General features: G+C 26.6%; 20 protein-coding genes across 20 annotated transcripts in view, besides 33 other annotated features; 13 read left to right on the top strand and 7 right to left on the bottom strand.

The window, feature by feature from the left end:
- EDI_198590 (uncharacterized protein) overlaps positions 1–145 on the bottom strand; it is a gene marked incomplete at both ends in the record, with an annotated part of 401 nt that extends 256 nt beyond the window's left edge. Inside the window, one exon of the mRNA XM_001739428.1 lies at positions 116–145. Coding sequence (XP_001739480.1) covers positions 116–145 — 30 coding nt within the window. The remainder of the gene's footprint in view (positions 1–115) is intronic.
- Positions 146–1,005: 860 nt separating this feature from the next.
- Positions 1,006–1,178: a sequence feature (AT_rich).
- A 10-nt stretch (positions 1,179–1,188) lies between these two features.
- EDI_198700 (uncharacterized protein) lies at positions 1,189–1,737 on the top strand (the record flags this gene model as incomplete). The annotated part of the gene is made up of 1 exon (XM_001739429.1): positions 1,189–1,737. The coding sequence occupies one exon, from the start codon at positions 1,189–1,191 to the stop codon at positions 1,735–1,737; it is 549 nt and encodes a 182-aa protein (XP_001739481.1).
- A 29-nt stretch (positions 1,738–1,766) lies between these two features.
- Positions 1,767–1,800: a sequence feature (AT_rich).
- A 25-nt stretch (positions 1,801–1,825) lies between these two features.
- On the bottom strand, positions 1,826–2,881 carry EDI_198710 (uncharacterized protein; the record flags this gene model as incomplete). The annotated part of the gene is made up of 1 exon (XM_001739430.1): positions 1,826–2,881. One exon carries the CDS (start codon positions 2,879–2,881, stop codon positions 1,826–1,828), a length of 1,056 nt encoding a protein of 351 aa, XP_001739482.1.
- A 251-nt stretch (positions 2,882–3,132) lies between these two features.
- Positions 3,133–3,174: a sequence feature (AT_rich).
- Positions 3,175–3,229: 55 nt separating this feature from the next.
- Positions 3,230–3,276: a sequence feature (AT_rich).
- Positions 3,277–3,310: a microsatellite.
- Positions 3,311–3,367: 57 nt separating this feature from the next.
- Positions 3,368–3,399: a sequence feature (AT_rich).
- On the top strand, positions 3,398–3,793 carry EDI_198720 (uncharacterized protein; the record flags this gene model as incomplete). Its single annotated transcript, XM_001739431.1, has 1 exon — positions 3,398–3,793. One exon carries the CDS (start codon positions 3,398–3,400, stop codon positions 3,791–3,793), a length of 396 nt encoding a protein of 131 aa, XP_001739483.1.
- Positions 3,794–3,805: 12 nt separating this feature from the next.
- Positions 3,806–3,877: a sequence feature (AT_rich).
- Positions 3,878–3,882: 5 nt separating this feature from the next.
- EDI_198730 (uncharacterized protein) lies at positions 3,883–4,648 on the bottom strand (the record flags this gene model as incomplete). The annotated part of the gene is made up of 2 exons (XM_001739432.1): positions 3,883–4,298; positions 4,441–4,648. 2 exons carry the CDS (start codon positions 4,646–4,648, stop codon positions 3,883–3,885), a joined length of 624 nt encoding a protein of 207 aa, XP_001739484.1.
- Positions 4,314–4,341: a sequence feature (AT_rich).
- A 43-nt stretch (positions 4,649–4,691) lies between the features above and the next one.
- Positions 4,692–4,749: a microsatellite.
- A 33-nt stretch (positions 4,750–4,782) lies between these two features.
- EDI_198740 (uncharacterized protein) lies at positions 4,783–5,214 on the top strand (the record flags this gene model as incomplete). Its single annotated transcript, XM_001739433.1, has 2 exons — positions 4,783–4,850; positions 4,902–5,214. The coding sequence occupies 2 exons, from the start codon at positions 4,783–4,785 to the stop codon at positions 5,212–5,214; spliced, it is 381 nt and encodes a 126-aa protein (XP_001739485.1).
- Positions 4,856–4,879: a sequence feature (AT_rich).
- A 78-nt stretch (positions 5,215–5,292) lies between the features above and the next one.
- Positions 5,293–5,320: a sequence feature (AT_rich).
- Positions 5,321–5,347: 27 nt separating this feature from the next.
- Positions 5,348–6,982, bottom strand: EDI_198750 (heat shock protein 70kD, putative; the record flags this gene model as incomplete). Its single annotated transcript, XM_001739434.1, has 1 exon — positions 5,348–6,982. One exon carries the CDS (start codon positions 6,980–6,982, stop codon positions 5,348–5,350), a length of 1,635 nt encoding a protein of 544 aa, XP_001739486.1.
- A 70-nt stretch (positions 6,983–7,052) lies between these two features.
- Positions 7,053–7,258: a sequence feature (AT_rich).
- A 174-nt stretch (positions 7,259–7,432) lies between these two features.
- Positions 7,433–7,537: a sequence feature (AT_rich).
- Positions 7,538–7,660: 123 nt separating this feature from the next.
- Positions 7,661–7,693: a sequence feature (AT_rich).
- A 70-nt stretch (positions 7,694–7,763) lies between these two features.
- Positions 7,764–9,371, top strand: EDI_198760 (uncharacterized protein; the record flags this gene model as incomplete). The annotated part of the gene is made up of 1 exon (XM_001739435.1): positions 7,764–9,371. One exon carries the CDS (start codon positions 7,764–7,766, stop codon positions 9,369–9,371), a length of 1,608 nt encoding a protein of 535 aa, XP_001739487.1.
- A 424-nt stretch (positions 9,372–9,795) lies between these two features.
- Positions 9,796–9,852: a sequence feature (AT_rich).
- Positions 9,853–10,163: 311 nt separating this feature from the next.
- Positions 10,164–10,195: a sequence feature (AT_rich).
- A 136-nt stretch (positions 10,196–10,331) lies between these two features.
- On the bottom strand, positions 10,332–10,976 carry EDI_198770 (uncharacterized protein; the record flags this gene model as incomplete). The annotated part of the gene is made up of 1 exon (XM_001739436.1): positions 10,332–10,976. One exon carries the CDS (start codon positions 10,974–10,976, stop codon positions 10,332–10,334), a length of 645 nt encoding a protein of 214 aa, XP_001739488.1.
- A 250-nt stretch (positions 10,977–11,226) lies between these two features.
- Positions 11,227–11,256: a sequence feature (AT_rich).
- Positions 11,257–11,306: 50 nt separating this feature from the next.
- Positions 11,307–11,345: a sequence feature (AT_rich).
- A 49-nt stretch (positions 11,346–11,394) lies between these two features.
- Positions 11,395–11,724, top strand: EDI_198780 (60S ribosomal protein L30-2, putative; the record flags this gene model as incomplete). Its single annotated transcript, XM_001739437.1, has 1 exon — positions 11,395–11,724. The coding sequence occupies one exon, from the start codon at positions 11,395–11,397 to the stop codon at positions 11,722–11,724; it is 330 nt and encodes a 109-aa protein (XP_001739489.1).
- Positions 11,725–11,849: 125 nt separating this feature from the next.
- On the bottom strand, positions 11,850–12,515 carry EDI_198790 (uncharacterized protein; the record flags this gene model as incomplete). Its single annotated transcript, XM_001739438.1, has 1 exon — positions 11,850–12,515. One exon carries the CDS (start codon positions 12,513–12,515, stop codon positions 11,850–11,852), a length of 666 nt encoding a protein of 221 aa, XP_001739490.1.
- Positions 12,516–12,572: 57 nt separating this feature from the next.
- Positions 12,573–12,716: a microsatellite.
- Positions 12,717–13,179: 463 nt separating this feature from the next.
- Positions 13,180–13,321: a microsatellite.
- On the top strand, positions 13,220–14,002 carry EDI_198800 (Cerebral protein, putative; the record flags this gene model as incomplete). The annotated part of the gene is made up of 1 exon (XM_001739439.1): positions 13,220–14,002. The coding sequence occupies one exon, from the start codon at positions 13,220–13,222 to the stop codon at positions 14,000–14,002; it is 783 nt and encodes a 260-aa protein (XP_001739491.1).
- Positions 14,003–14,102: 100 nt separating this feature from the next.
- On the top strand, positions 14,103–15,203 carry EDI_198810 (uncharacterized protein; the record flags this gene model as incomplete). The annotated part of the gene is made up of 1 exon (XM_001739440.1): positions 14,103–15,203. One exon carries the CDS (start codon positions 14,103–14,105, stop codon positions 15,201–15,203), a length of 1,101 nt encoding a protein of 366 aa, XP_001739492.1.
- Positions 15,204–15,382: 179 nt separating this feature from the next.
- EDI_198820 (deoxyhypusine synthase, putative) lies at positions 15,383–16,393 on the top strand (the record flags this gene model as incomplete). Its single annotated transcript, XM_001739441.1, has 1 exon — positions 15,383–16,393. The coding sequence occupies one exon, from the start codon at positions 15,383–15,385 to the stop codon at positions 16,391–16,393; it is 1,011 nt and encodes a 336-aa protein (XP_001739493.1).
- A 29-nt stretch (positions 16,394–16,422) lies between these two features.
- Positions 16,423–16,509: a sequence feature (AT_rich).
- Positions 16,510–16,679: 170 nt separating this feature from the next.
- Positions 16,680–16,718: a sequence feature (AT_rich).
- A 60-nt stretch (positions 16,719–16,778) lies between these two features.
- Positions 16,779–16,837: a sequence feature (AT_rich).
- A 521-nt stretch (positions 16,838–17,358) lies between these two features.
- Positions 17,359–17,390: a sequence feature (AT_rich).
- EDI_198830 (uncharacterized protein) lies at positions 17,389–17,739 on the top strand (the record flags this gene model as incomplete). Its single annotated transcript, XM_001739442.1, has 1 exon — positions 17,389–17,739. The coding sequence occupies one exon, from the start codon at positions 17,389–17,391 to the stop codon at positions 17,737–17,739; it is 351 nt and encodes a 116-aa protein (XP_001739494.1).
- A 23-nt stretch (positions 17,740–17,762) lies between these two features.
- Positions 17,763–17,871: a sequence feature (AT_rich).
- A 123-nt stretch (positions 17,872–17,994) lies between these two features.
- On the top strand, positions 17,995–18,909 carry EDI_198840 (serine/threonine protein phosphatase ppe1, putative; the record flags this gene model as incomplete). The annotated part of the gene is made up of 1 exon (XM_001739443.1): positions 17,995–18,909. One exon carries the CDS (start codon positions 17,995–17,997, stop codon positions 18,907–18,909), a length of 915 nt encoding a protein of 304 aa, XP_001739495.1.
- Positions 18,910–18,961: 52 nt separating this feature from the next.
- Positions 18,962–19,004: a sequence feature (AT_rich).
- Positions 19,005–19,059: 55 nt separating this feature from the next.
- Positions 19,060–20,151, top strand: EDI_198850 (WD repeat-containing protein, putative; the record flags this gene model as incomplete). Its single annotated transcript, XM_001739444.1, has 1 exon — positions 19,060–20,151. One exon carries the CDS (start codon positions 19,060–19,062, stop codon positions 20,149–20,151), a length of 1,092 nt encoding a protein of 363 aa, XP_001739496.1.
- A 39-nt stretch (positions 20,152–20,190) lies between these two features.
- Positions 20,191–20,218: a sequence feature (AT_rich).
- Positions 20,219–20,300: 82 nt separating this feature from the next.
- On the top strand, positions 20,301–20,963 carry EDI_198860 (uncharacterized protein; the record flags this gene model as incomplete). The annotated part of the gene is made up of 1 exon (XM_001739445.1): positions 20,301–20,963. The coding sequence occupies one exon, from the start codon at positions 20,301–20,303 to the stop codon at positions 20,961–20,963; it is 663 nt and encodes a 220-aa protein (XP_001739497.1).
- Positions 20,775–20,886: a microsatellite.
- A 92-nt stretch (positions 20,964–21,055) lies between the features above and the next one.
- Positions 21,056–21,117: a sequence feature (AT_rich).
- An 87-nt stretch (positions 21,118–21,204) lies between these two features.
- Positions 21,205–22,407, top strand: EDI_198870 (aspartate aminotransferase, putative; the record flags this gene model as incomplete). Its single annotated transcript, XM_001739446.1, has 1 exon — positions 21,205–22,407. The coding sequence occupies one exon, from the start codon at positions 21,205–21,207 to the stop codon at positions 22,405–22,407; it is 1,203 nt and encodes a 400-aa protein (XP_001739498.1).
- Positions 22,383–22,526: a sequence feature (AT_rich).
- Positions 22,519–24,445, bottom strand: EDI_198880 (uncharacterized protein; the record flags this gene model as incomplete). The annotated part of the gene is made up of 2 exons (XM_001739447.1): positions 22,519–24,185; positions 24,259–24,445. 2 exons carry the CDS (start codon positions 24,443–24,445, stop codon positions 22,519–22,521), a joined length of 1,854 nt encoding a protein of 617 aa, XP_001739499.1.
- Positions 24,227–24,272: a sequence feature (AT_rich).
- A 9-nt stretch (positions 24,446–24,454) lies between the features above and the next one.
- Positions 24,455–24,514: a sequence feature (AT_rich).
- A 63-nt stretch (positions 24,515–24,577) lies between these two features.
- Positions 24,578–24,660: part of a microsatellite that runs on past the window's edge.

Raw genomic sequence — 24,660 nt, forward strand, 5'->3', positions numbered from 1 at the left:
ATTGTCCTTCAGTTTTTATTTCTGTGTTTTGAGCTTTAGCACATTAAGCAGCATTTGGGCCATAAGGACATAAGTCTTTTGGTAAGTGACAGAATTGACATAATTCAATCTCAACTTTTGTATAATACTTTTTTTCCTCTGACATTCTTTTTATATAAATTACTTTACAAGTTCATTTTTTTTTCCTATAGGGTTTTACTATTTTTTACTATATTTTTACTATTTACATATTCTTTTTATTGACCTTGTTAAAACAAATGACTGAAATTATTATATTAAACTTATCACATTAACAATGGTTATCTCATTCGTTAACAACCTGCTTTAGTGCTTTCTATTTTCTTCTCTTTTATAGTCCTTATAAAAGTGTAATTCATTGTGTTATTTCAAAAACAGAAAACACTTCATCATTTTCTTTAAAAGAGATATTTGTTGTATAATTTTGTTAAAGAGTACGAGGCTTAATATCCTTAAAATTAAACAAAAAAAGTAAAGTGATTGTTTTTTATTGAATATTACCAATTTCAAGTTTTAATAGAACGAAGATAGTTTTATACATTTACTTATTCAATGAAAAATAAAATAAGGAACAAAAAAATAAAATTAACGTTTGATAATCTTTTAAACTCAACAACCATTTTACTCTTCATAGGTATAGAAAATTAAAGAAATTAATAACTTTGTTTTTTATAACACGAATCACCTCTATTTTCATGTTTTGTTTATATCTTATATTATTTTGTTAAAGTAGAATACCACTAACAATCATCTCCTTTAATTCTTGGTTCACCAAAATGTAAATCGGTTGGCTTGTAACATACCAAATAAGTTGTTTCTTAAATAAAATACTTTAGCCAGATCACAACAATTCTTTCTAGAACTTAGTAAATAAGAAGGTAAATGATTAAAACAAAAAAAATTAATGTCTTTGACCCTATCTTCTTTCCAAGTGAAGGTATTCCCCTAACTTGATTTATTAATATAATTACTTTAAGAAAGAGAAAGATAAAAATACTTTTGTTTAAAGATTTATTAATAAAAATTAATAAAATTAAGAATTATTATTCTATTACTTATTAATAAAAAGTATTAAAGTTCTTATTTTAAGAATAACAAAAAATAATTTATAAAACTTAATTTCTTATAAGAAAATAATTAAACTTAAAAATCATAATATTCGAAGAGCAAATGAAAAGATGTTTTACTTCTTTAATTTTCATGATGATAATTATTCAATCTTTTTCCTTTCCACTAAATAATCCAATCATTAAGAAAGGATTAGGTTTGATTGGAGTTAAAATATTTAATCCATCATCATTAGGTGGTGTTGGTGGGTTAATGGGAAAAAAAGGAGGAATGGCAAATTTTGGAATGGAACAACCAATGGCAAGAGTTGGATCAGAAGGTTCTGTTCTTCCAAAAGAAGCAATTTTAAAAGCGATTGAAGAAACACAACGAATATTCACATTAGCACTTGACATTTGTTTTTATGGACCTTATGGTATTCCTGTTAAGACCCCAATTATAGCTCCAATTGTTTCGTTATTTAATTTTCCACTTCCTGTAATGACTGTTTATAGAAAAATAGAACTTTTTAGAAAAAAGTATACTGCAGAAGAATATCTACAAATTGCTGGTATGGCAACTCAAGGATATATTGTTTCGAGAAATCTTAATTTAAGACATCGAGTTGATTTAGGGACATGGAAAGATACAAATCCTGGATTTTCATTTTAATGATATTGTAATTCATTTTTCTATAGTAGTATTTTTTATTATTTTAATTTATTTTCTTTAAATCAAAAGAGATACAAAATTAAATCATTTATTTCCAAACACCATCACACATTGTTTGGCATTTCAAACACATACCATTTTTGAAATTTTGTGTAAATGTTGTTTTAAATATTTTTCTCTGCATTAATTTGGTTCCACATTTCTTACAATATGTTGCTTCTCTTTCTGGGTCAATAACATTACCACAATAAATATATTTTAACCCAACACTTTGTCCAATAGTATATGCTCTTCTTAGTGTACTGATAGGCGTTTGTGGTGTTGTGTCCATTAAATAATCAGGATGGAATGCAGAAATGTGCCATGGAATACATGGGTCAACATTATAAATGAATTGTGCAATATTTTTTAATTCTTCATCACTATCGTTTTGTCCAGGAATAATAAGTGTGGTGATTTCAATCCATATTCCAAGTTGATGACAACGTTTAATCGTTTCTAATACTGGCTGAAGATGACCACCAGTAATACTATGATAAAACTCATCAGTAAATCCTTTCAAATCAATGTTCATTCCATCAATAATTCCTTTCATAGCCTCAATACATTCCTTACTTTCATACCCATTAGTAACAAAAACATTTTTCATTCCTTCTTGATGAGCTAGTTTACCACATTCTAATGCAAATTCAGTGAATACTGTTGGTTCATTGTATGTGTAAGCTATTACAGGACAATTTCTCCTCTTTGCTTCTGAAATAACTTTTTGGGCACTCATAGGATATCCTAATCGTTCAATCTTGCCAATATAATCACCACCTGCTTCTTTTATTTGAAGAGTACATTGGCTAATATCCCAATTTTGACAAAATTGACAAGTAAAATTACATCCAACAGTGGCAATTGAATATGTCATAGTCTGTGGAAGAAAATGGAACATTGGTTTCTTTTCTATTGGGGATGGACCTGGTCCAATTACTTTACCATAAACAATTAACTCTAAATTTCCATTAGTATTCTTTCTCACTCCACACGCACCTGTCTCTCCTTCTTTAATCACACAATACCTATTACATGCAACGCATTGAATATTTCCATCCTGAAGTTTTCTAAAAAGCATTTGGTGTTGTTGATCAACAGCCATTTTTTATGATTTTTCAGATACTATGAGATCGTTATGACTTTCTTATTAAATGGTGAATGATGAATGAAAGATATGAAAGGTTACAACTTTTAAATAAATGTTTTTAGTGTATTTAATTTAACAACAGAAAGTAATACATACTACCAAGAATAAAAACAATAGTTAAAAAAAAAAGATTTGTGATTGATTAAATTTAAGATTTAATTCATTTTTCAATTTTCATTTTGTTTAATTACTCTATTCTTAAGAAGAAAAATTATTTTCAAATCTTAAATTATTTTAATAATAATATTCTTAAAAGTAAAGGTGTACATATTTATTTTCGTTATTAATACCATTATTCATTACTAATATTAGAAATATATTAAGAAATAACAAAATTATTATTTTTATTAAAACATAAAAACAAAAATGAAAATGAAAAAAAAAGACAACACATCACTAATAGATGACACGTAAGAAACAATCAATTAAAATGACTGTAACTTAAAAAGAATAATTAAATAATATTTTATAATGGCACAAATTGAAATTACTTCTCATTTTATGGTTCCTCCAAGAATTATTTACCAATGTTTAAATGATCCAGAACGATTAACTGCATTAATGCAATCACCAGTTCAATACAAAGCAGAAATTGGTGCAAAATTTGTTTTATTTGGAGGAGCAGTTTCTGGTGAAATTATAGACTTAAAGGTAAATGAAAAGATTGTATATAAATGGAGATTTAATTCATGGCCAGAAGGAAAATATTCACATGTCGAAATTACACTTACAGAAGGTGAAGATGGAGATGATGAAACAGATTTAACATTAATTCAAAGTGATATTGAACAAAAAGATATTATGAGAACTGAAAATGGATGGAAAATGATATACTTTGAAAGAATGAAGAAAATGTTTGGATATTAAGAAATGAAAAACATTAATTAATTTTAAATATAACATTTTAATAATTCTTTTTTAATTTAAATTAAAAAAAATTAAAAAAAAATTGGATATTAACAACAACCAGCTTGTTCTTGTGTATTAGGAGTTGTTGGTTTAGTAACATTAACACGTTCAGCAGATTTAGTAGAAGTTTGTTGTTTTTGATTTTCAATAACTTCTTTAATTAAACAAGTAAATGTCTCTTGAATATTTTCACCTTTAGCAGCAGATGTTTCAATAAAAGGAATTCCAATTTTATCAGCAAGACTTTGACCCATTTCAGTTGAAACAGTTCTATGTTGTTCTAAATCAGTTTTATTACCAACAAGAATTCTACCTACTACCTGTTCCCCAAATTCTTGTACATTTTTAACCCAATAATTAATAGCATCAAAAGTAGATTTATTTGTTACGTCATAAATTAAAACAGCACCTTGAACACCACGATAATAACTATTAATAATAGTTCTAAACTTTTCTTGTCCAGCTAAATAAAAGTTAGTTTTTATTTATATTTTAAAAAATAAAATCTTATCTCATCTTCTTTTCTTTTTCTACTTATAAAAACAAATAATTATCTTGAAAATCATTTTTGTTTTTTTTTATCTTCTAAAATACTATAAACAAACCGGTATCCCATATTTGAACTTTATATGTAGTCCCATCTACTTCATATCTCTTTGTTAAAAAATCAATTCCAACAGTTGAAACTACTGAATTTGAAAATTGATTGTTTGCAAACATTTGAATAAGTGAAGTTTTTCCAACTGAAGAGTCTCCAACGACAATTAATTTTAAAGGAGTTAAACGGGTAGTAGTTCTAACATATTGTGTCATTTCTTTAAGAATAGAACTTAAAATTAAGTTATTTTTTTATTTCAAAAAAAAAAAATCTTTAAAAAAAATTTAAAAATAGAAATAATAAAAAAAAAAGAAAACTTTGAACTTCATCTGAATAAAGCATTACAATTATGAACACTAATGATGTAGTTGCCCAACCAAAACCATTCAGAGCAGTTCCAGTTCAACCCAAACCAGTGTTTGTTTAATTTTAATATTAAAATATAAGAGCAAGAATTTACATTTATAGGAAAATAGATGTACCAATAACACAATCTGTAGAACAGTCAAGCGAGTCAAATTCAATGTCAAGTTTCACAGATGAAGAAATAAAAAATTTGTTATTATTTAAAGAAAATTCAAACGGCTCTACTCCATCTGATGGAAGAGAATTATATACTCCACCAAATCGTTGTGAAAATCCTGATATTTCTGAATCAGTATTTGATCAGTCCGCTTCAATAGCAATAAATAGTCCTATTCAAGAATTTACTGGTTGTGGATTAACTGATTTGTCACCACCTCAATATTCACAACTTGCTCGTAGTTTTGCAGGATGGTAATTTTAAAACTGAATTGTGACTGTTTCATTTTTTCATTTTGGTTATTTTTTGTTTTGACAGTCAAAATGAATAAAGGTCTTTATTTTAATTAATAAAACATTAAAAAGAAAAAAGAATTTTGCTTATTACCGTTTTATTTTGAATAATAGAGAGCCTCTATTTCTTTTGAATTTTCTATTATTTCTAATTCACTATAATTTTGGTGTTGTGGCATTGCTAAACATTGTTTTTCTAAAGAAATATTTAAGGGCTTTGTTACTTTGGCTTTAGTCAATAATTTACCATCATCTGCAATAGAAAATGTAACTTCAATTTCAACAAAACCCGCAACCATTGTTGGTAATGGGGATATTAAAAGGTCTGTTAAGAGATTTTGGTCTTCATAAATTTTTAATAATAACTCTTTTTGATAATCAACTGTTGTAACAAACACTCTTTTTGTTTCATATGGAATTGGAGTTCCACTTTTAATAATTGGTTCAATACTTTTTTTATTAGTACTAACATCCATTAGTTCAATTCCAATAGTTTTAGATGCAATTTCTCCTTCTAATATATTTGAAATATCTTCAGTGGCAATTGATTGTGCTAAAAACGCACATCCCTTACATACCAATAAATCAAAATCAGTATTTATTTGATCTACTTTTTCACTCCCAAAGAAATCAATTAACATTCCTTTAATTCTTGGACATTTACATGAACCTCCTACCATTAATACATGGTCAATTGTCTTTTGAGTATATCCACTTTTTCTAAGAGCCCTTTTCATTAACTCTTGACACCTCTTAAAGATTTCTTGATTTAATTCTAAGAATTTAGTATACGTTAATTCAAATGACTGATCTTCTAAATCTTTAATACCTATATCTATCGTACATTCAACTTTAGTTGCTTCTCTACTTTTATTGTACTTCTCTGACAATCCTTTTTTTAAATCTTCTGCACAATTCTTTAATACACCTTTTTTCTTTTCAATTATATTGTTTATTTCTTCTTCAGAACAAGAACCTTTTGCACGTTCTTTGATTTCTTCAATTAAATATTTTTGAATATTATAGTCAATATCATTTCCTCCTAGAAAAGGATCTCCCATTGTTACTTTTACTTGAGGTCGTCCATTTACATAATTTATGACAGAAATATCTAATGTCCCTCCTCCAAAATCAAAGACAAACACTGACCCATCTTTTATTTCATAAGCCATTGCAGCAGCTGTAGGTTCATTTACCATTCTTATAAGTTCAATCCCTGCCATTTTTACTGCTCGTTCGGTTGCTCTTCTTTCTTCATCACCAAATGCTGCTGGAACTCCTATAACTGCTTTGATTGTAACATTCTTGTGTATTTTTAATATAAGTTCTTTTACTTTTAATAGAATTAAAGCTGAGACTTGTTCAGGAAGAAGACGGATTACTTGATTTTTTATCCCTTTCTTTGCAGGTCTTTCAACTTCAATTGCAAGTCTGCCTTCACTTAGTTCAACAGGGGTGTTTAGTAAACGTCCCTTAAGGTTTTTTAAATCAAGACCTTCACTATCCACACGTTTACCCATAAGTCTTTTGACTTCAAAAATACTGTTCTTTACTGAATTTTCATTTTGACCAACGATACATTTTGTACCTGTGAATGCAACACATGACCGGATTGAGTCATAGCCAAGTTCAGATGTATAAAAGAAAGGATTGTTATTTCTTATTTCACAAACTGAAGTAAATGTGGTACCCAAATCGATACCAACATAAACCACATCTTTTTCTATGCTCATTTGACTGAATGTTCTAAGTTCTTTTCATTGAGTTAAAATGATGTTTATTCTTTTTGATAAAAACAAGAACAAAAATTATTTTAGTTTTTATGAAAATAAAAAAATTTTTAATTTAACTTATTTAACAAAAAAGAATTTATTTTTACTAGTTAAAAAAATTATTAAATGTTCATTTGAATTATGTAAATAATACGAATATAATATTTTATTTATTTACTTTTTTTAAATAAATTATTAAAAAATTAATAAGTATTAGTTTTATTAATAAATAATAAAGTCAACTGTATTTTGTTATACTCATTTATGTTATTCTATATTTTAAATCTTTCTTAATTTTATCAACCAAATAAAAAAGTTATTAACTATGAAACACTTGTTTAAACAACAAAGTAACACCTCTAAAAAAAAAGATAACTGTTTGTGTTTAACAGTTATGATTAAAAAAGATAGTTATTTAAAAAAATAAATTAAAACAACTATAAAAAATTAAAACCAAAAAAATTTTTTTATTGTTAAATTTATTGAATAAAAATTATAATTTTAATTTAATATTTTCAGTTAACACTTGGAACAACAAATTATTTAAAGTGATTAATTAATTTTAAACAAAGTGATAAATCCTACGTCTTAGACAAAGATTTTCATTAACAAAAAATAATAGAAATTGATGAAATTCACTAAAATAGTTTTATAAAATAAAAAAATTTTAATCTTTCTTTTCTGATTAAACACTGATAAAAAACCAAGAAAAGACAAAACGAAATCTTAAAAATTTAACTTGATGGGAAATCAACCAAGCGAATCACTCTCATTTCAATGGCAATCACGATTAACAAGAGGTAGATCATCACTGATATTAAAACCAGGTCAATTACCAAGGTTTGTTCTCATAAAAATTATCCCCTATTTGGAAAATATTTCAAACGTATTACACTTTGGAGCAGTTTCAAAGAAATGTGCAACAGCAATTATTTTTGCAACAATTAATCCATTCTTCAGTTCAGAAACATTAATTTCTGAATTAAAATTATTTAGTGGCATTAAGGTCATAAGAACAGATATATCAAATGCTCTTAATTTATCACTTCCTCAAGGCAAGTTGTTAGAAATTAAAATAAGTTACCACGAAATAGAAGGAGAGATAGATTGGAAAAAAATAACAAATGGAATAGTTAGTTTAGAACTTCAACTTTTCAAAGAAATAGAAATTGACTTTAAATACTACAAAGAACTTCAAAAAGTTAAATTCATATTTTGGGATGATCTTAATGAAAAATATTGTGAGAAATTTATAGAAAGTATTATTTATTGTGAGAATTTAAAGGAATGTATTATTGAAGTTGACGAACATTTATTGAACGTAATGAAGTATGGAATTAATCAATTGGTTAATAAAGGAGTTATTGTAATATTAAAAATACATAATGCAAAACAAGTATTATTTGAAATTAAAAATAACCCTAATCTTCATTTGTGTGCTTATTCAAATGAATTACATAAAAGTATTATTGATGGGTCTACAATTCTACTACCAGACGATAAAGGGTTAGAACTAAATGTTTCATTGGCAAGTTGTGAAAGTTCTTTACAAAAGGTAATTGCTGTTTATTATCCAACATCAATATTTATTAGAGGTCATACTTCTGTCCCAAATAACAGTAATAAAAGCTTTTCTAAAAGAACACTAGACAATTCTTCTACATCATCAATCATACAGTCCTTAGACTTATCTCCTTTTTCTTGTCTTGAGCAAGTCACACTTGAAGGAATTAAAATAGTAAATCAAAAACACTTTCTTTTACCAACATCTCTGACATACCTTTCATTGTGTCAATGTGAAGACGTTAAATCAATTATTATTCCATCATCATTAGTACAACTAAATTGTTCTAGTTGTACTTCACTTTCTTCGTTACAAACTAGTACTGGTCCTAAACTTAAAATTCTTCAAATTGATCATTGTAATTCTATTAAATTTATTCATTGTCCTAACTCTGTTAATCAAATAGAAATTAAATATTGCACTTCGTTAAGTGATTTAGATTATAATAAAAACGTTGAGTCACTTGAGATTCATAACTGTTATTTATTAAAACAGATTAAACCAGCACAACTAACTAAATTGGTTCTTTGTGGTTGTTCAATTTCAAATCTAACTGACTTACTTCATTGTTCATTAAAAGAACTAAAGATTAATACTTCAAATATTCCCAAAACATTAATTATTCCAACAACACTAACAAAGCTTGATCTTCAAAACTGTGATGGTTTATTTGAAATTGATAACTTAAACAAGTGCAATTGGTTATCAACAAAAACAAAGGAGAAATATCTAAGGATGTCAAAAAGTTCTTTAAAAAAAAGAAAGAGTGGCGTTAGTTTCCTTTGAAGCTGTAATTATTTTACTATAATCCACATTTTATTTAAATAAGTTATTTCTTTAGGTCTTCATCTTAGACTTTCAACAATTAGAGGTACTAACACATTATTGTTATTTAACGGGTAATATTCTTCTACTAACAATTTCTTTATAATATTGTTTTTATATCCTTTAAATAATTACCTTCTTTGTTTAAAAAACTTCTAAATAAAGTTTAAGATTCAATCAGAATATCACTAAGTAATTTGTTTATTTAACCTTTTCTTACATTGATTATTTTCTGATGAATCAATTAATAAATTGTATTTGAACAAAAATAACTAATAAATAGAAAAGTAACTTTTTGATTATAATCATTTAGTCCATTAGATTTAGTTATACAATTTATTTTTTATTGTGTTGAAAAAGGACAATTATTTGTTTTTTCTATGACTAAATTTTATTAAAAAAAAGATTTTGAATTAAATTCAGAAATAATATCATTAAATTACTACTAATAACTTTCTTTATTTGAAATTCTATATAAAGTGTTGTTTTACTTTTATTCTTTAACATATTTCCTAATCTCTTGTTCTATTCATTTGTCTCAGTAATGATAGTTCGTATTAATTACTACCAATCTTCTTTAATAAACAAAGAAGTTCTTTAACACCAATCAACTTCTTTAATTATTTTCTTTAATTCTATCAGACTTATATTCTAAGTGGTGATTTATCTTTTTGAATAGCAGTCCATAACCAATACCTTTTCTGAAGAGTATGTTATTTATTTTAATTTCAAAATTCTTGTGTAGTGTCTCAGAAATATAATAATAATTTTTTTTTGTTATAAAACATAAATCAAGAAATATAACTTATCGGTATCTACAACTTATTAATTTTGACTAAAAAAAATTAAAAAACCTTTTTGAAAGAAAAATTGTAAATAACAAAAAAAATAACAAAATTATGAGGAGAAAAATAAAAATTGTTAAGAAAAAACAGAAACACCTGCTTGGCTGCATAAGTCTTGAACCATTGATTCTAATGGAGCGATGTCATCTTTAGATAAGAAGTTAAATTCCCTACAGAAAAAGAAAAAGTGTTTAAAACTTTGTAAAGCAATATCATCCATTTTTACTTCCTTTAAATGTTCCATATGACTATAGAACATATGTGCATATACACGAAACATTCTTTTATATATTTTGGTTATTATATCAATAAATTTCTTTGGTGGTTTTTCTCCAAATTCTCTTGGAAACACTTTCTCATTATCAAACGTATTAGCAATCCATGAAAATAATTCATCACAGTATTTTTGAGCTGGCAAGCTAGTAGCCTTTTTATCAACAATCCATAAATATTCAATTGAAGGACCTGCATTCATAATTGGACAAGTTGTTTCATTACAAAAGTCACTAACAGAAGAATAAATTAATTGAACTGTTTCAAAGAAATCAAAACAATTAACTGACATCCACTCATATTCATTTTGTCCTTCAGGGACTTTAACTGCATTAATCAAATCTCCAGATTTAATCCCTGCTTCTACAAGTTGTTGAATGTTATATCTCAAAGTCCCTTTTTCTGACTTTTTCTTTGGTCGCATTGTCTGACCCTTTTTTGCGAACATCTTCTATTGTTGTAAAGATTTGTTTTCAAGTTTTACTTTTTTATCCATCCTTTTTTTGATATTATTCTGTTTTTAGCACCTGTTCTTATCTATTTCAATTAATAGTATTTTTAACATTTATTTCTGTATTAAAGTTATAAACCATATCTTGAAATAAAAGCGTTGTTTGAAAGTCTGCTGATTACCTATGAAGTGTAATATTGAAAAAGATGGGGGATAATAAAAAGAAATGAATGAATAAGATTAATGGAAATAATTAATACTAATTTATTTTTAAAATGAGAAAAATCAAAAGAGTCATTGGAAAAATAATCAAAAACAAACTATAACATATAATATTTAAAACTATTTTATAAAATTATTTTAAAACCCTTAGAAATGGTAAAAAGAACCCTTTTAACTAATATAGTGCCAAAGGATGTCAAGCACTAAACAAGCCAAGAAAACCCAAGAAGGAGTTAACTCAAAACTTGCCCTTGTCACTAAGAGTGGTAAATATGTCCTTGGAACCAAAGCTACTCTTAAGACCATCCGTGATGGAAAGAGTAAACTCGTTATTATTTCTTCTAACTGCCCACCATTAGAAAGAGCTAAAATTGAGTACTATGCTGTTCTTGCTAAAGTTCAAGTTGTTCACTATGCTGGTTCCAATGTTGATCTTGGAACTGCTTGTGGTAGATATTTTACTGTCTCTGTCCTTTCAATTATTGATGGTGGAGATTCTGATATTCTTAAAGCCTCTGAATAAGTGACCTCTTGTTTACCGTATTTTTTTAATTCCTTTTAATACCTTTTTTTAACAATTCTTATCATTTTTGTATTATCTTTTCATTACTTTTTAAAAAAAAAGGAAATGATGATAAAAACAATAAATTAGAAGTTGAAAGAGAATTGATTTTGATCAATAATAAGTTCTCCATTGCTTTGAAGAACACTACTGAGTAAATTGTGATTAACTTCAATTAAATCCATGATTAAGTTATCAAATGGAATGATTTTATTTGAAATATAGATTCCAGTGATATTTTCAAGTCTGTTAATTCCAGATTTTCCATCTGTTATTTTAGTTTCTAATTCAACTCCATATTCACGAAGAATGTCTTCCATTAAATGAATTACTTCGATTTTTTTATTGTTTTGATATCTCCTTATTGCTGTTTTCTCAGTCACTCCTCGTTGAATGTCAAACAAGTACATCTCATTACATCGTTTTTTAAGGAATGAATAAACATCTAATTTATCTTCATCATGTTCAATTGAATTAATTCTGAAGAATTGTTCAGTTACACAACTTCTTCTAGTTGGTTTTTTAATGGTTATACGACACCATTTACTTAAAAGACAAATACAAAGTGTTTGTTGAAGAGTGAAATTGTTTCTAGCTTCTCTTGATGCTCTTAATACAGGAATTCTTTTTTCAATAGGTGTTTTACATACTCTGTTTTCATTACTATTAATTTTAATTTCAGGTGGAAGAGTACAACCTCTAATCCCTTGTTCTTTTATTTCTTCGATTTCAAACTTAAATGGATTAAACATTATTTGTTCTTTTTCAATTTTGTAATCTTGTTAAGTATTCTTAATCTCCTGAATTCATTTCTTTTATTCTTTTTATTTTTGTTTCTTCTCCTCTTTATCTTTTCGTTTTTGTTATTTTATTTTATACTCCTTCTTCTTTTCTTTCTTCTTTTATTACATTTTTGATTACTTTCTTTGATTCTTCTTCTATTTTGTTTTTCCGGTGATTATTTTTTAACCCCTTTTTTACTTGATATATCTTCTTTTATTTATATTTTCTCTTTGTATTTGTTTTTCATAAACCACCTTCTTCTTTATTTTCTTCTCACTTAGTTATAATTTCTTGTGTTGTGATTCTTTGATATCGTTATTTCTTGTTTATTGTTTATTCCCCATCAGACTAATACCTATACATCTTATTTACGATACTTTAGTTCTTAATAATCATAGTTATCAGATGGTTTATTTGTGTTATGTTCTGTTCAATATAATAAAAGTTTTATTTTGTTATGAACATTGGTTGTTTGGTGAGAATGGTAATTAATAAATATTTTATGTTGTTTATTGTTAATAGACAATTAAAAAGACAAGTGAGTGTATCAAGATATAGTGAGAAAGAATGAAGTAAATATGTTATGGTTGGAAAGGAAAGAGAAATTAGATAAATGATAAACATTTTTGATTTAAGAAGAAAAAGAAAAATAAAAAAGAAACAGAAAAAACAAATGGAAGGGAAGAGAAAGAAGAAGACATTAACAGAAGGAAATCAAAGTAGAATACTAAAAACAAAAGAAGAAAGAAAACCAAAGAAAAATGGAGGGAAGAAACAAGGGACATTGATAGAATCATTTGCAAATGATCTTGAAGGATCAAAATTCAGATATATCAATGAAATACTCTATACATCACGTGGTGATCAAGCAAAACATTTATTTGAAGAAAAACCGGAATTATTTGAAGAGTATCATCAAGGATATGCCAAACAAGTTGAACATTGGCCTATCAATCCATTAGATGGAATTATTGAATATATTAAAAAGAATAATCAAATTCAACACATTGTTGATATGGGATGTGGAGAAGCACGATTATCACTTGAGTGTAAAGACAGAATAGTAGAATCATTTGATTTGTACAAAGCAAATGAACGAGTTAAAGTAGCAAATATCACAAAAGTACCAATTCAAAAAGGATGGAGTGATGCAGTTGTGTTTTGTTTATCACTAATGGGAACAGATTTCCATTTATTCTTAAAAGAAGGGTTTCGTATATTAAAACCTAATGGATTAATGATTATTGCAGAACCAATTAGTCGATTAAAATCTATTAAAGGGTTTATTAATGGGATTGAACAACTTGGATTTGTAACAATTAAAGAAGATGAAAACAATGTTTTTGTAATGCTAGTTTTCCGTAAAAATGCAAAAAATTATGTGTTAAACCAAAATCAGATGGAAAAGTTAAAGAAGAAAGTACATCTTTCACCTTGTCTTTACAAGAAAAGATAATATTTTTGATTGACTATTTTATGAGATGTTTTTGTATTTTTTTTTGATAAACTTGACATTTGAGAACTTCAAAAAATAGTTGATTTTTCCCCTCAATATTATGACTCAAAAGATTGATTTACAAGACATCACTGATCCTATTATTAACAGCGTACATGAAGAGAATGTTGTTCGAGATTTAGAAGGGAATTTTCATGATACTGAAGATGAAGAACAAATGAAGAACAAACCATTTAAAGAAGATTATTTCGATTATATGATTTATTCAGTGAGAGGACACTACAACAAAGCTAAAGTAATAATGTCTTATTCGTTTAATACTGAGAAATTTTCTAAATCAGTATTGTTACTTATTTCAGGATTATTTATCTTTTTTGCGGTGGCAAGTTCTACAATATCAACCATTATAGGTATTATTGATTCACAACACATTTTTGAACATTTATTTTTTGTTAAATTAACTCATTTAATAATTTCTTCCCCATTCAACCGTACAATACCTTCCTATTCTTCAATCAAATTATATCTAGTAATAGGGATATGTATTGTTATTAGTTTAACATCACTATACTTATTTCAATCTATTCTCTCTTTTCCAATGCAGACACTTGGGCAGTCTATGAAATTTATTCCAATAATTCTTCTTCGTCCAATATTTAGAATTCCACTTAAACAAAATGATTTGATCATTGGAGTAGTTACACTATCAACTATCTTTGTATTTGTGATTGTGAGTAATGCTAGTATAACTTCATTTATATTATTGATGTTATACATTACTTTTGATGCAATGGTAATGGTTCTTCAATCAAAACACTTTACAATAGATGATTATTATGCCAAATTATTTTATCCATCTGTCTTTTCTGTTATAATATTCTTAATCCTTTCATTACTTCTTCAAAACGATTTGATAATTAGTCACTATTATCTCTGTATATTCAACTGTTTATCTTCAGCAATGACTCAAATAACTAACCAAATATTAATGAAACATACTCGTGGAAAAATATGGATGAACACACTTCACGTTTTTCGACAATTTGTAAAACTATGTTATTCTTTTCTTTTTATTCAAAACCTAACATCCCTTCAATTTTTGTCTTCAGTTCTTGTGTTTTTATGTTTGTTCCTCCACGGTGTGTCTTTTAAAATACCAAAAAGATTTGACCAACAAGACAGTATAACTTATACCTCTTAGTATTTTTAATTCATTATCGTTTAATCCAAAAAACATTAAAAGAGGTAAACATGAATGTTCTTGTTTTTTGTTGTAAAAATAAACCCTTTTCTCACTTTCCTTTCAATTATATAAAATATCTTTTCATACAACCTCATCTATTTAAACCCTAAATCTTAATAACATTTTTTGAAAAGAATATGTCCATCACTGGTGAAGAATTCGCTAAAGTAACTTCAAAAGTCCTTGGTGAGTCAAAAGAATACAAAGGAGAACCATGTATTGGATATGACTTTGACAACGGAGTTGACTTTAACAAACTAATGGAAAAAATGAAATATACTGGGTTTCAAGCTTTGAACCTTGGGCTATGCATTGAACAAGTCAACGAAATGAGAAAGAGTCATGCAAAGATATTCCTTGGAATGTCTTCTAATATAGTTTCAAGTGGATTAAGAGAAGTTATTCATTATTTAGTGAAGAATAAATTTGTTGATGCCATTGTAGTTACTGCAGGTGGAATTGAAGAAGACTTTATTAAAACAATGCACCCAACACTCCTTGGTGACTTCTATTTTAAAGGTAAAGAATTATATCCAAATGGATATAACAGAATTGGAAATTTAATTTTACCAAATTCTAATTATTGTGAGTTCGAAGATTGGATGGATCCATTACTCTTGGAATGTCTTAAGCAACAAAACGAACATGGAGTTCATTGGACACCATCAAAATTGGTTCATAAAATGGGGGAATCTATTAATAATGAAAGTTCAATTTATTATTGGGCTGCAAAGAATAATATTCCAGTATTTTCTCCAGCAATTACTGATGGAAGTATTGGTGATATGATATTCTTCTTTAGTTATAAAAATGAAGGACTTGTTTTAGACCTTGTTCAAGATGTCATAAAAATAGATGAAATGGCATTTAATGCTGAAAAGGTTGGTTGTCTTTTAGTTGGTGCTGGTATTGCTAAACATCATATTTTAAATGCAATGAAAAGAAGAGGAGGTTGTGATTATTGTGCTATGTTATCAACAAGTATTGAATGTGATGCGTCAGATGCTGGTTCAGAAGTTGCTGCAGATAGAACAAAAGGTTTCTTTAAACCAGAATGTAAGCCAGCTAAAGTTATTGGAGATGCTACTATTCTTTTACCACTTATTGTTGCTTCAACTTTTGCAAAAAAAGAAGAAACTACTAAATAGATATGATATATCCTAAGTGATTTCCTTTCATTTTTTATAATTTTTATAAATAAAATTTGTTATCTAATTATTTTTTTTTTTTTTTTGATATTATAATACTTCATTAATTTAAAAAAGAAGTAAGAAACTATAAATAGTTAAGGAATACATTTTTTTTTGTTCATTAATAATTGAGTGGGTTTAAAAAGTCTAGAAATTGATTAGAAATGAGTATAAGACAAGTAAACATTTTATAAAAGAAACAACTAACTTGTATTAGTAAATTTTGTTTGTATCTTTTGATAAGAAATTTATAATATATTTAATAAAAACAAAATTTTAATAACTTAAGAATAAATTGATTCCAGTATTAGATGTTAAATGTATCAATTGATACTTAGATATCATTTTAAATAAACAAAAAGTATTTTATTATTATAAATAATTAAGGATAATATTATTTTACAAAGAATAGATATTAATCTTTCTTATCTTAACAAGTATAATTATTTTAAGAAATTTTATGAAAGAACTTTTTTCAAAATAAAGAAAAGTTGCTGAATTTTACTGAAATTTTCATAATTTTCTTTAAGAAAAAGAGTGTAGAGAATTTATAGTCATATTTAAATTGTTTCTTATTAGTAATTACTTTAATCTAAACCAAAATTGTCTTGTCAGTAGGATAACTTTCTAAGGTAATGGACAAATACATTTCTATAAAAAGGAAGCAAAAGACCTTTGAAGGGAGTTTAAAAAATAAGAGAGAGAAAAAGAAAAGTTATATTAATTAAAGGAACTTTGAAAAACTTGATATTAGATTAAAAAATTCTATTGAACAAATTACTTGAATTTCTTTTGAAAAGTAAATGAAGAAAACAAAGAAAGAAGAAAATCGAATTCTTATTTTTTCTTTGGATACCATTTTTGGTCACTATTTACTTCCAGTTAATGTAACCCTGTGAGTATAAAAGGTAATAAAAAGGAACTTTTTATAATCAAAATTAATTATTAAATTTATGTATTCTGCAAATTATATCTCTGTCTTTAAACCAAGTGATATTAGAAGTTATAAAATAATTGATTCTAAAATTAATGAACCAACTGTTATCTTAAGTTCTCCTCCTCCTTTAGAAGTTGTTAAAGAAAAATCAGCAAAACCAATTACAACTGTTATCAAAGAACGTAAAACCAAAAAATATTGGTCAACTGAACAAAAGAAACTTGCTGTTGAAAAAGCTAAGATATTAGGATTATCTAAAGCAACAAAATATCTTCAAGTTACTTATCCAGGAATTTATAGTGACTTATCCCCAAGTACATTACAATATTGGATTCATAAAAGTAATCCCCAAATTCTATCAATCTGATGTATCCATTCTTTGTATGACTCTATTAAATAGATTTCTTTTTATTATTTTTTTTCTTACTGATAAGAATTTTTATTTATTGAAAAAAACAATATTTTTTTTCTAATTCTTGAAAATTTTGTTTTTATTATTCATTACCCTTTTTGCTTATTCTTTTTCATATTTAATGAAAACTAAAAAATCAGGAAACTTCCCTATTAATTAGAATAACCTTCTTTAACTTTCCAAAAAGAAAAACTAAAAAATCATTACGAGATGGACTACCAGAAGTGTTTAGAAATTGTTAAAGGAGGTAGTATTCTTCCTGAGAATGATTTTAAAAGATTATGTAGTGCTGTTAAATCTATTCTAATTGAGGAGTCTAACGTACAACCAATTCAATCTCCTGTCATTGTTTGTGGTGATATTCATGGACAATTTTATGATTTGTTAAAGTTATTTTCTATTGGTGGTTCATTACCAGAAAATTCATATATATTTTTAGGTGATTATGTTGATAGAGGGAGTTATTCAATTGAGGTATTTACTTTGTTAATGTTATATAAAGTGATGTACCCAACTAGAATCTCCTTAATGAGAGGTAACCACGAAAGTAGACAAGTAACTCAAGTTTATGGTTTTTATGAAGAGTGTATTAAAAAATATGGAACTGCCAATTCGTATCGATGGTGTATGGAAGTATTTGATTATTTAAATATTGCTGCTCTTATTGATGGTAAAATTTTTTGTGTTCATGGAGGTCTTTCACCTGAAATAAGAAGTATTGATCATATTAGAGTTATTGTCAAAAGAAATCAAGAAATTCCACATGAAGGTGCGTTTTGTGATTTGATGTGGTCAGACCCAGATGATAGTGTTGAAGGAATGACCCCATCAACAAGAGGTGCTGGATACGTTTTTGGAGCAAAACCAGTTAATGAATTTGTTCAAGTTAATAATATCGATTTAATTGCTCGTGCTCACCAAGTAGTACAAGAAGGTTACAAATATCATTTTGATAACAAATTGGTTACTGTATGGTCTGCACCAAATTATTGTGGTAGATGTGGTAATATTGCCTGTATTATGCGAGTAGGAACTGATTTAAAACAAGAATTTACTATTTTTGATGCTGTTCCTGAATCAGAAAAACCAATTCCACCAAGAGTAACACCATCTTTCTTTATGTAAAGGGATGAAATGATCACCTAATCCAAGTTAATACTTTTAAAAACAAAAAACCTTAAAATATTATTTTTAAGATTTTTTTTGATTTTTGAAAAAATGATAAGATTGGATTTAGGGTTGAAACTCTTTTGAGATTTTTTTATTACATTTCTTATGACCATCGAATTAAAGGAAGAAATTATCATTCCTGATGACATTGTTTGTCCATCTCGTGTGTTAGATATTAAGTTTAGTCCAGCTAATGATGTTGTTGCTGTTGGAGATATGCATGGTATTATTAGATTATACAATTATGGTAATCTTCAAGAGCCAAGTGAAATATTTAATCTTAAAGTCCATGAAGACTCAACAAGAGATGTTTGTTTTAATGAAACAGGAAATCTTTTGTTTTCTACTTCTGCTGATGGCTCAATCACTATTACAGATTTAAATAACCAAAAAATTCTTGCAAAGAATGATAAAGCCCATAAACATGGTATCTATTCATTAGATGTAAAAGGAAATATTTTTGTTACAGGTGATGAAAGTGGAAGAATTAAAGTATGGGATATGAGACAACAAAAGTGTGTTGTTGTTTTTAATGAGCATCATGATTATATTTCTCAACTAACTATTTGTGATAACACTATTTTTGCTGCAGGAGGTGATGGGTGTATGTCAACATGGAACATTAATTCAAAAAAAGTTATTGGAATAAGTGATAATATGAATGAAGATTTATTGTCTCTTTCTATAACAAAAAAAGATGACACACTTGTGTGTGGTGGTCAAAGTGGAAAATTATTTGTATGGGAATGGGATAATTGGGAATATCCAAAAAATTCTCTTAAAGGACATCCAGAGAGTATTGAAAGTATTATTACAGTTAATAAAAATACTATTATTACTGGTAGTTCTGATGGTATCATTCGTGTAGTTCAGATAAATCCACACAAGTTACTTGGTTGTGTTGGCCAACATGATTTTCCAATAGAACGTTTAGCTTTATCAAGAGATCAAAACATATTGGCATCTTCTTCTCATAGTAGACACATTAAATTTTGGGATGTTGGATATTTATATAATGACCAAGATGATGAAGAAAGTGATGAGACTAAATCAAAAACAATGGTAATAGAAAAACCAGAAGCAGACATTGTCACCCCTTTCCAAGAAGAAAAAGTTCAAAATGCATACAATAAGAAGAAGAAAACTAAAGGCCCACAACAAAGAAATGAAACTAATCCATTTTACAAAGATATGTGATGGATTAATTATTTCGATTGAATTTTTGTGATGTATAACATTTATATATATTTTTTTTTTATTTTTTCTCTCAAATTAAAAAAAATTGAAAACATAAAAACCTGTTATCATTTAGAACTGAATAAGAGATCTAAATATATTAATTAAAGATGTCTGAAGAGAAGAAAGTCGAAGTTAAAACATTTACACGACAACAAAGACCTAAAGCAGATGCTCAACAAGACGAAAAGATCCATGTTGGAGCTAATTCTTTTATTTCAAGAATTATATTTATTGTTAGAGATAGTCTTGAAACTAAAAATAAGCCATCAGTTACTATTAGAGGACTTGGAAGAGGAGCGAATACTGCATTAAGAGCAACCCAAACAATTCAAAGAGTATTACCATGTCACGTTATTGTTAAGAGTGAGTTATTCAGCTCTCAAGATAAATTTGTTTGTGATCAAGATAAAAAGGAAGTTTCTATCCCAAAGCTTATGAGCTGTGTTGAAATTACCTTTTCATTGGTACCTCCAAAAGATATTAATGTTCCAGGCTATATGGCACCACTTACTGAAGAACAATTAGAAGTATTTAAGAATAGACCAAAGAGAAGATTTAATAGAAGACCAGGATATGCTAACAGAAACAACAGAGGTAGAAGAGATAGAGGAAAGAAAGAATATACTAAACCAGAAGAAAAGAAGGAAGCTGGCAAAGCAGAAGAAAAAAAGGAACAACCAAAAGAGGAAAAGGCAACTCCCAAAAATGATCTTAGAAGTAGGGCTAAACCAAAGGGGTATGGTAAATACCACAAACACTATGAAAATTAACATAAGTTAATCAACTACTAAAATTAGTTTTTTTGGTATAATTTTTTTCTTAATACAATAATTCTAAAATGTCATGTCATCATGACGTATGCATATATTATTTCTAAAATTAAAAATTAATTTAATGTTATATAAAACAAAAATAATAATAATAGATGAAGAAAGTGAAAGGTATTTTGGAAAGTGAATTCATTATGAAATGAACTATATAAACGAAGTGAATGTTAATGAAAGAATATATATGTTTTCTAGGTACATTGAAGAAGAGTGTTTAGGTGGAACAATGATTAGGAAAATGTCTAATTTTGCTTATTCATTAAAAGCTAAAAAAGGAAATGAGAAAGTAATTGATTTAACATTAGGAAATCCTCAACTTCCACCACCTGATGTATACATTAACGCACTAAAAACTATTGCCTCAACAGAAGAACCATTGTGCCATGGATATTCTTCTACTAATGGAGATTTTGAAGCAAGAAAAGCTATTGCAAGTATTATAGATCAATTTGAGGAAGTGAAAGTTACATCAGAAGATATTATTATGACATGTGGATGTGCTGGTGCATGTAATGTATTTCTAAAAACAATCTTAGATCCAGGGGATGAAGTTATTATTTTCTCACCATATTTTGTTGAATACATTTTTTATATTAAAAACTATGGAGGAATTCCCATTAAAGTTCAAACGAGATTTGAGGATCAATGGCAAATTAATAAACAATTATTAGAACAAAGCTTAAGTAATAAGACTCGTTGTGTAATATTTAATTCTCCTAATAATCCAACTGGAGTGTCTTATACTCAAGAAAGTATTGATTGTATACTAAACATAATTAAAGAGTATTCAATAAAAATTGGCAGACCAATTTGGGTATTAAATGATGCTGTTTATTGTCGAGTAGTAGAACCAAATATTCATATTCATTCAATATTTCATTATAAATATTCTGCTATTGCATATTCTCTTTCTAAAGATGTTTCTATTCCTGGAGAAAGAATTGGATGTCTTGCAGTTAATCCAAATATACCAAATCATATTCAATTTATTAATGCATTAGCAACAACAAATGAAATACTTGGTTTTGTTCATTCAAATAGACTTCAAATGAGAATTATTCCATTAATTGGACATGCCACAGTTGATATAAATTTGTATAATAAATCAAGACAATTGATGTGTCAATGTTTAGATGATTTAAGAATTCAATATATTCAACCAGAAGGTACATTTTTTATCTTTCCAAAAGTTGAAGCTTCTTTAGATGAATGGGAATTTTGTAAAACTTTTGCAGAAAATGGAATTGTAACAGTTCCAGGGAGTGGATTTGGATGTAAAGGGTTTTATAGAATTTCAATTTGTCAAACACCAGAATATATTCAATCAATAATTCCAAAATTTAAAGAAGCATTTAAGAAAACAATAAATCAATTATATAAAAAATAAAAAAGAAACTTATTAATAATTGAATTTAATAAAAGTAATTATTTAAATTAAAAATGAAAGATTGAAAGTTTTTATAAAATCAAAATACAATTGAAATTTATTTTATAAAATTTAATAATCAATTCTTACTTTCTTCTCTATTAATGCATAAAACTGTGCTGTAATCGGATAATCACTTTTTAAGAAACTTAAAATTAACATCATTTCATCAGCTGAATTACATTGAAATAGTTCTTCTAATTCAGTAAGAACTGTCATATTTATTCCTTCAGTTTTGATAATTGAAAGAACAATTCGAGCTTTTTGTTGATAATATTCAAGGAATTTACATATTTCGATATAACTAAGAGAGAGTTGATTTGAATAATAATAATATAAAAGTCTTGTTGAAATATTTTCAGTTGTTGGACTTCTTTGTAATAATCTTAAACTTCTATCAGGAGGAATTGCAGAAATTGGAAATTGACATTGAAGTGCTTTAGCCGCAATTGATACTTGTGCTGTTGCTCGATAACAAAAATGTTCATACATTGAAGAACTTTTTGATATTGCGACTTGCATAGTTTGACAATTAATAACACAGTAAGGTAATGGAATGTCATAAAGAGAACGTTGTTCTAATTCAGTTAAAAAGATGGCTTTAACAAACCAATTTCTTCTTGGTACAAAGAAAGGGAAACAGGTGAATGGATTATTTGAAGTTGTTGTAAATTGAGGTGGATTTAATGAATAAAATAATGAATGAAAGAAATTTTTTGTTTTATCTGATTGAGCTAAAACAATAGTAAAATAAGTTTCTAAATGAGCAGTTAAAACCATTGAAATAAACTGAGAAGAAAAAGGATATTCGTTTTTCTTTTCTTTACTAAAGAGAGATTTTTTTGTGATATTTGTGATTTGTTGATCAGGATCATAAATAGGTTCAACTGGATTATAAATACAATTTACTGCAACATCAAAACTTTCAGAAATATTTCTAATCATATCATTAATATAATCTATTGATAATTTTTTAGCATTTTCTGGTCTATAATTTTGAATTGAAATATTTCTAAAAATGATTAGTGTGGCATTAAATATCATCATATTAATTGAATCAGTTAATAATTCTAATAATTGTTTATAAATTGATAACCCTTTAACGCTTTCAAATTTTTGCATTGTTTGTAAACAGAATTGTTGTTTTTCATATATTTTTTTTCTATTTTCATTATCTAATTCTTCTTGTGTTTTAATTTTTTTTTCTTCATCAATGATTTGTGTTTCTATTGGAGAAGAACCTGAGATGTCAGATAGAATTGTTTCATGGTCTGTTGATAAAGATAAATTATTAAACGAATTACTATGATATTGAGGTGTTTCTGAAGTATGTAAAGTAACTGATTCTTCAATTACTTCTCTATGAGGAATAGGTAATTGAATAGTAATACAAACTAAATAGAAAGGTGAAGGTGATTGATTTGAAATACGTAGAATTGGAAGATAAATTAAATGAAGAACTGTTGCAGAGTTTTTTTCATAATTAAGAATGAAAGTATAAGTAATAGGAGAATGGGTTTGTATTAGTTGTCCAATTTCACTTTTAAGAGCTTTAGAAAAGACATTAAATCGATTAATAGTAAAACTTTGGTTTTGAGATATTTTCATAAAATCTTTATAATGAAATATTGTTTCTTTATTTAAAGAAAATTGAAAATTAATTTGTGATTGTTCTGATAAATCAATGATATGAATTTGTTTTAAATATTTACTTTTAATAATATCGTCATTATTATTACCTTATTATGAATTAGTTTAAATTGCTTATTCCTTTGTTTTGTTTTTATTAATGAAATAATAATAATAACAAACTTATTTTAATTTTACTATTCCCTAATGTCCCTGGTGTCATTTCTAATAACATTCTTAATGATGCCCATATAATTCCCCAATGTTCATATATATCTTTTGCATTACTAGAAAGTAATTGTTTAATTACTTTCATATAATCATCATATGTTTGTTTAGTAGAATAATCTGAAATAAAAGAACTTTGCATTTTCTCTTCAATAAATAAATATTAATTTAAGTTTTATTTAAAAAATTTATATTTTTTATTATATTAATTGACATAGTAAAATTGGTTATGGGTTTAAAAATGAGTATGACTTTAAATTTTTACTGAAACATATTTTTTATTTTTTTCCTTGATTTTCTTATTTTTTTCTTCTTACCTCTTTGTAAAATACCTTTTCTTTATTTTCTTTCACCTCT

This window comes from Entamoeba dispar, genomic scaffold, assembly GCF_000209125.1.
Source record: "Entamoeba dispar SAW760 scf_1105229462189 genomic scaffold, whole genome shotgun sequence".
NCBI classification, from domain to species: domain Eukaryota; phylum Evosea; order Mastigamoebida; family Endamoebidae; genus Entamoeba; species Entamoeba dispar.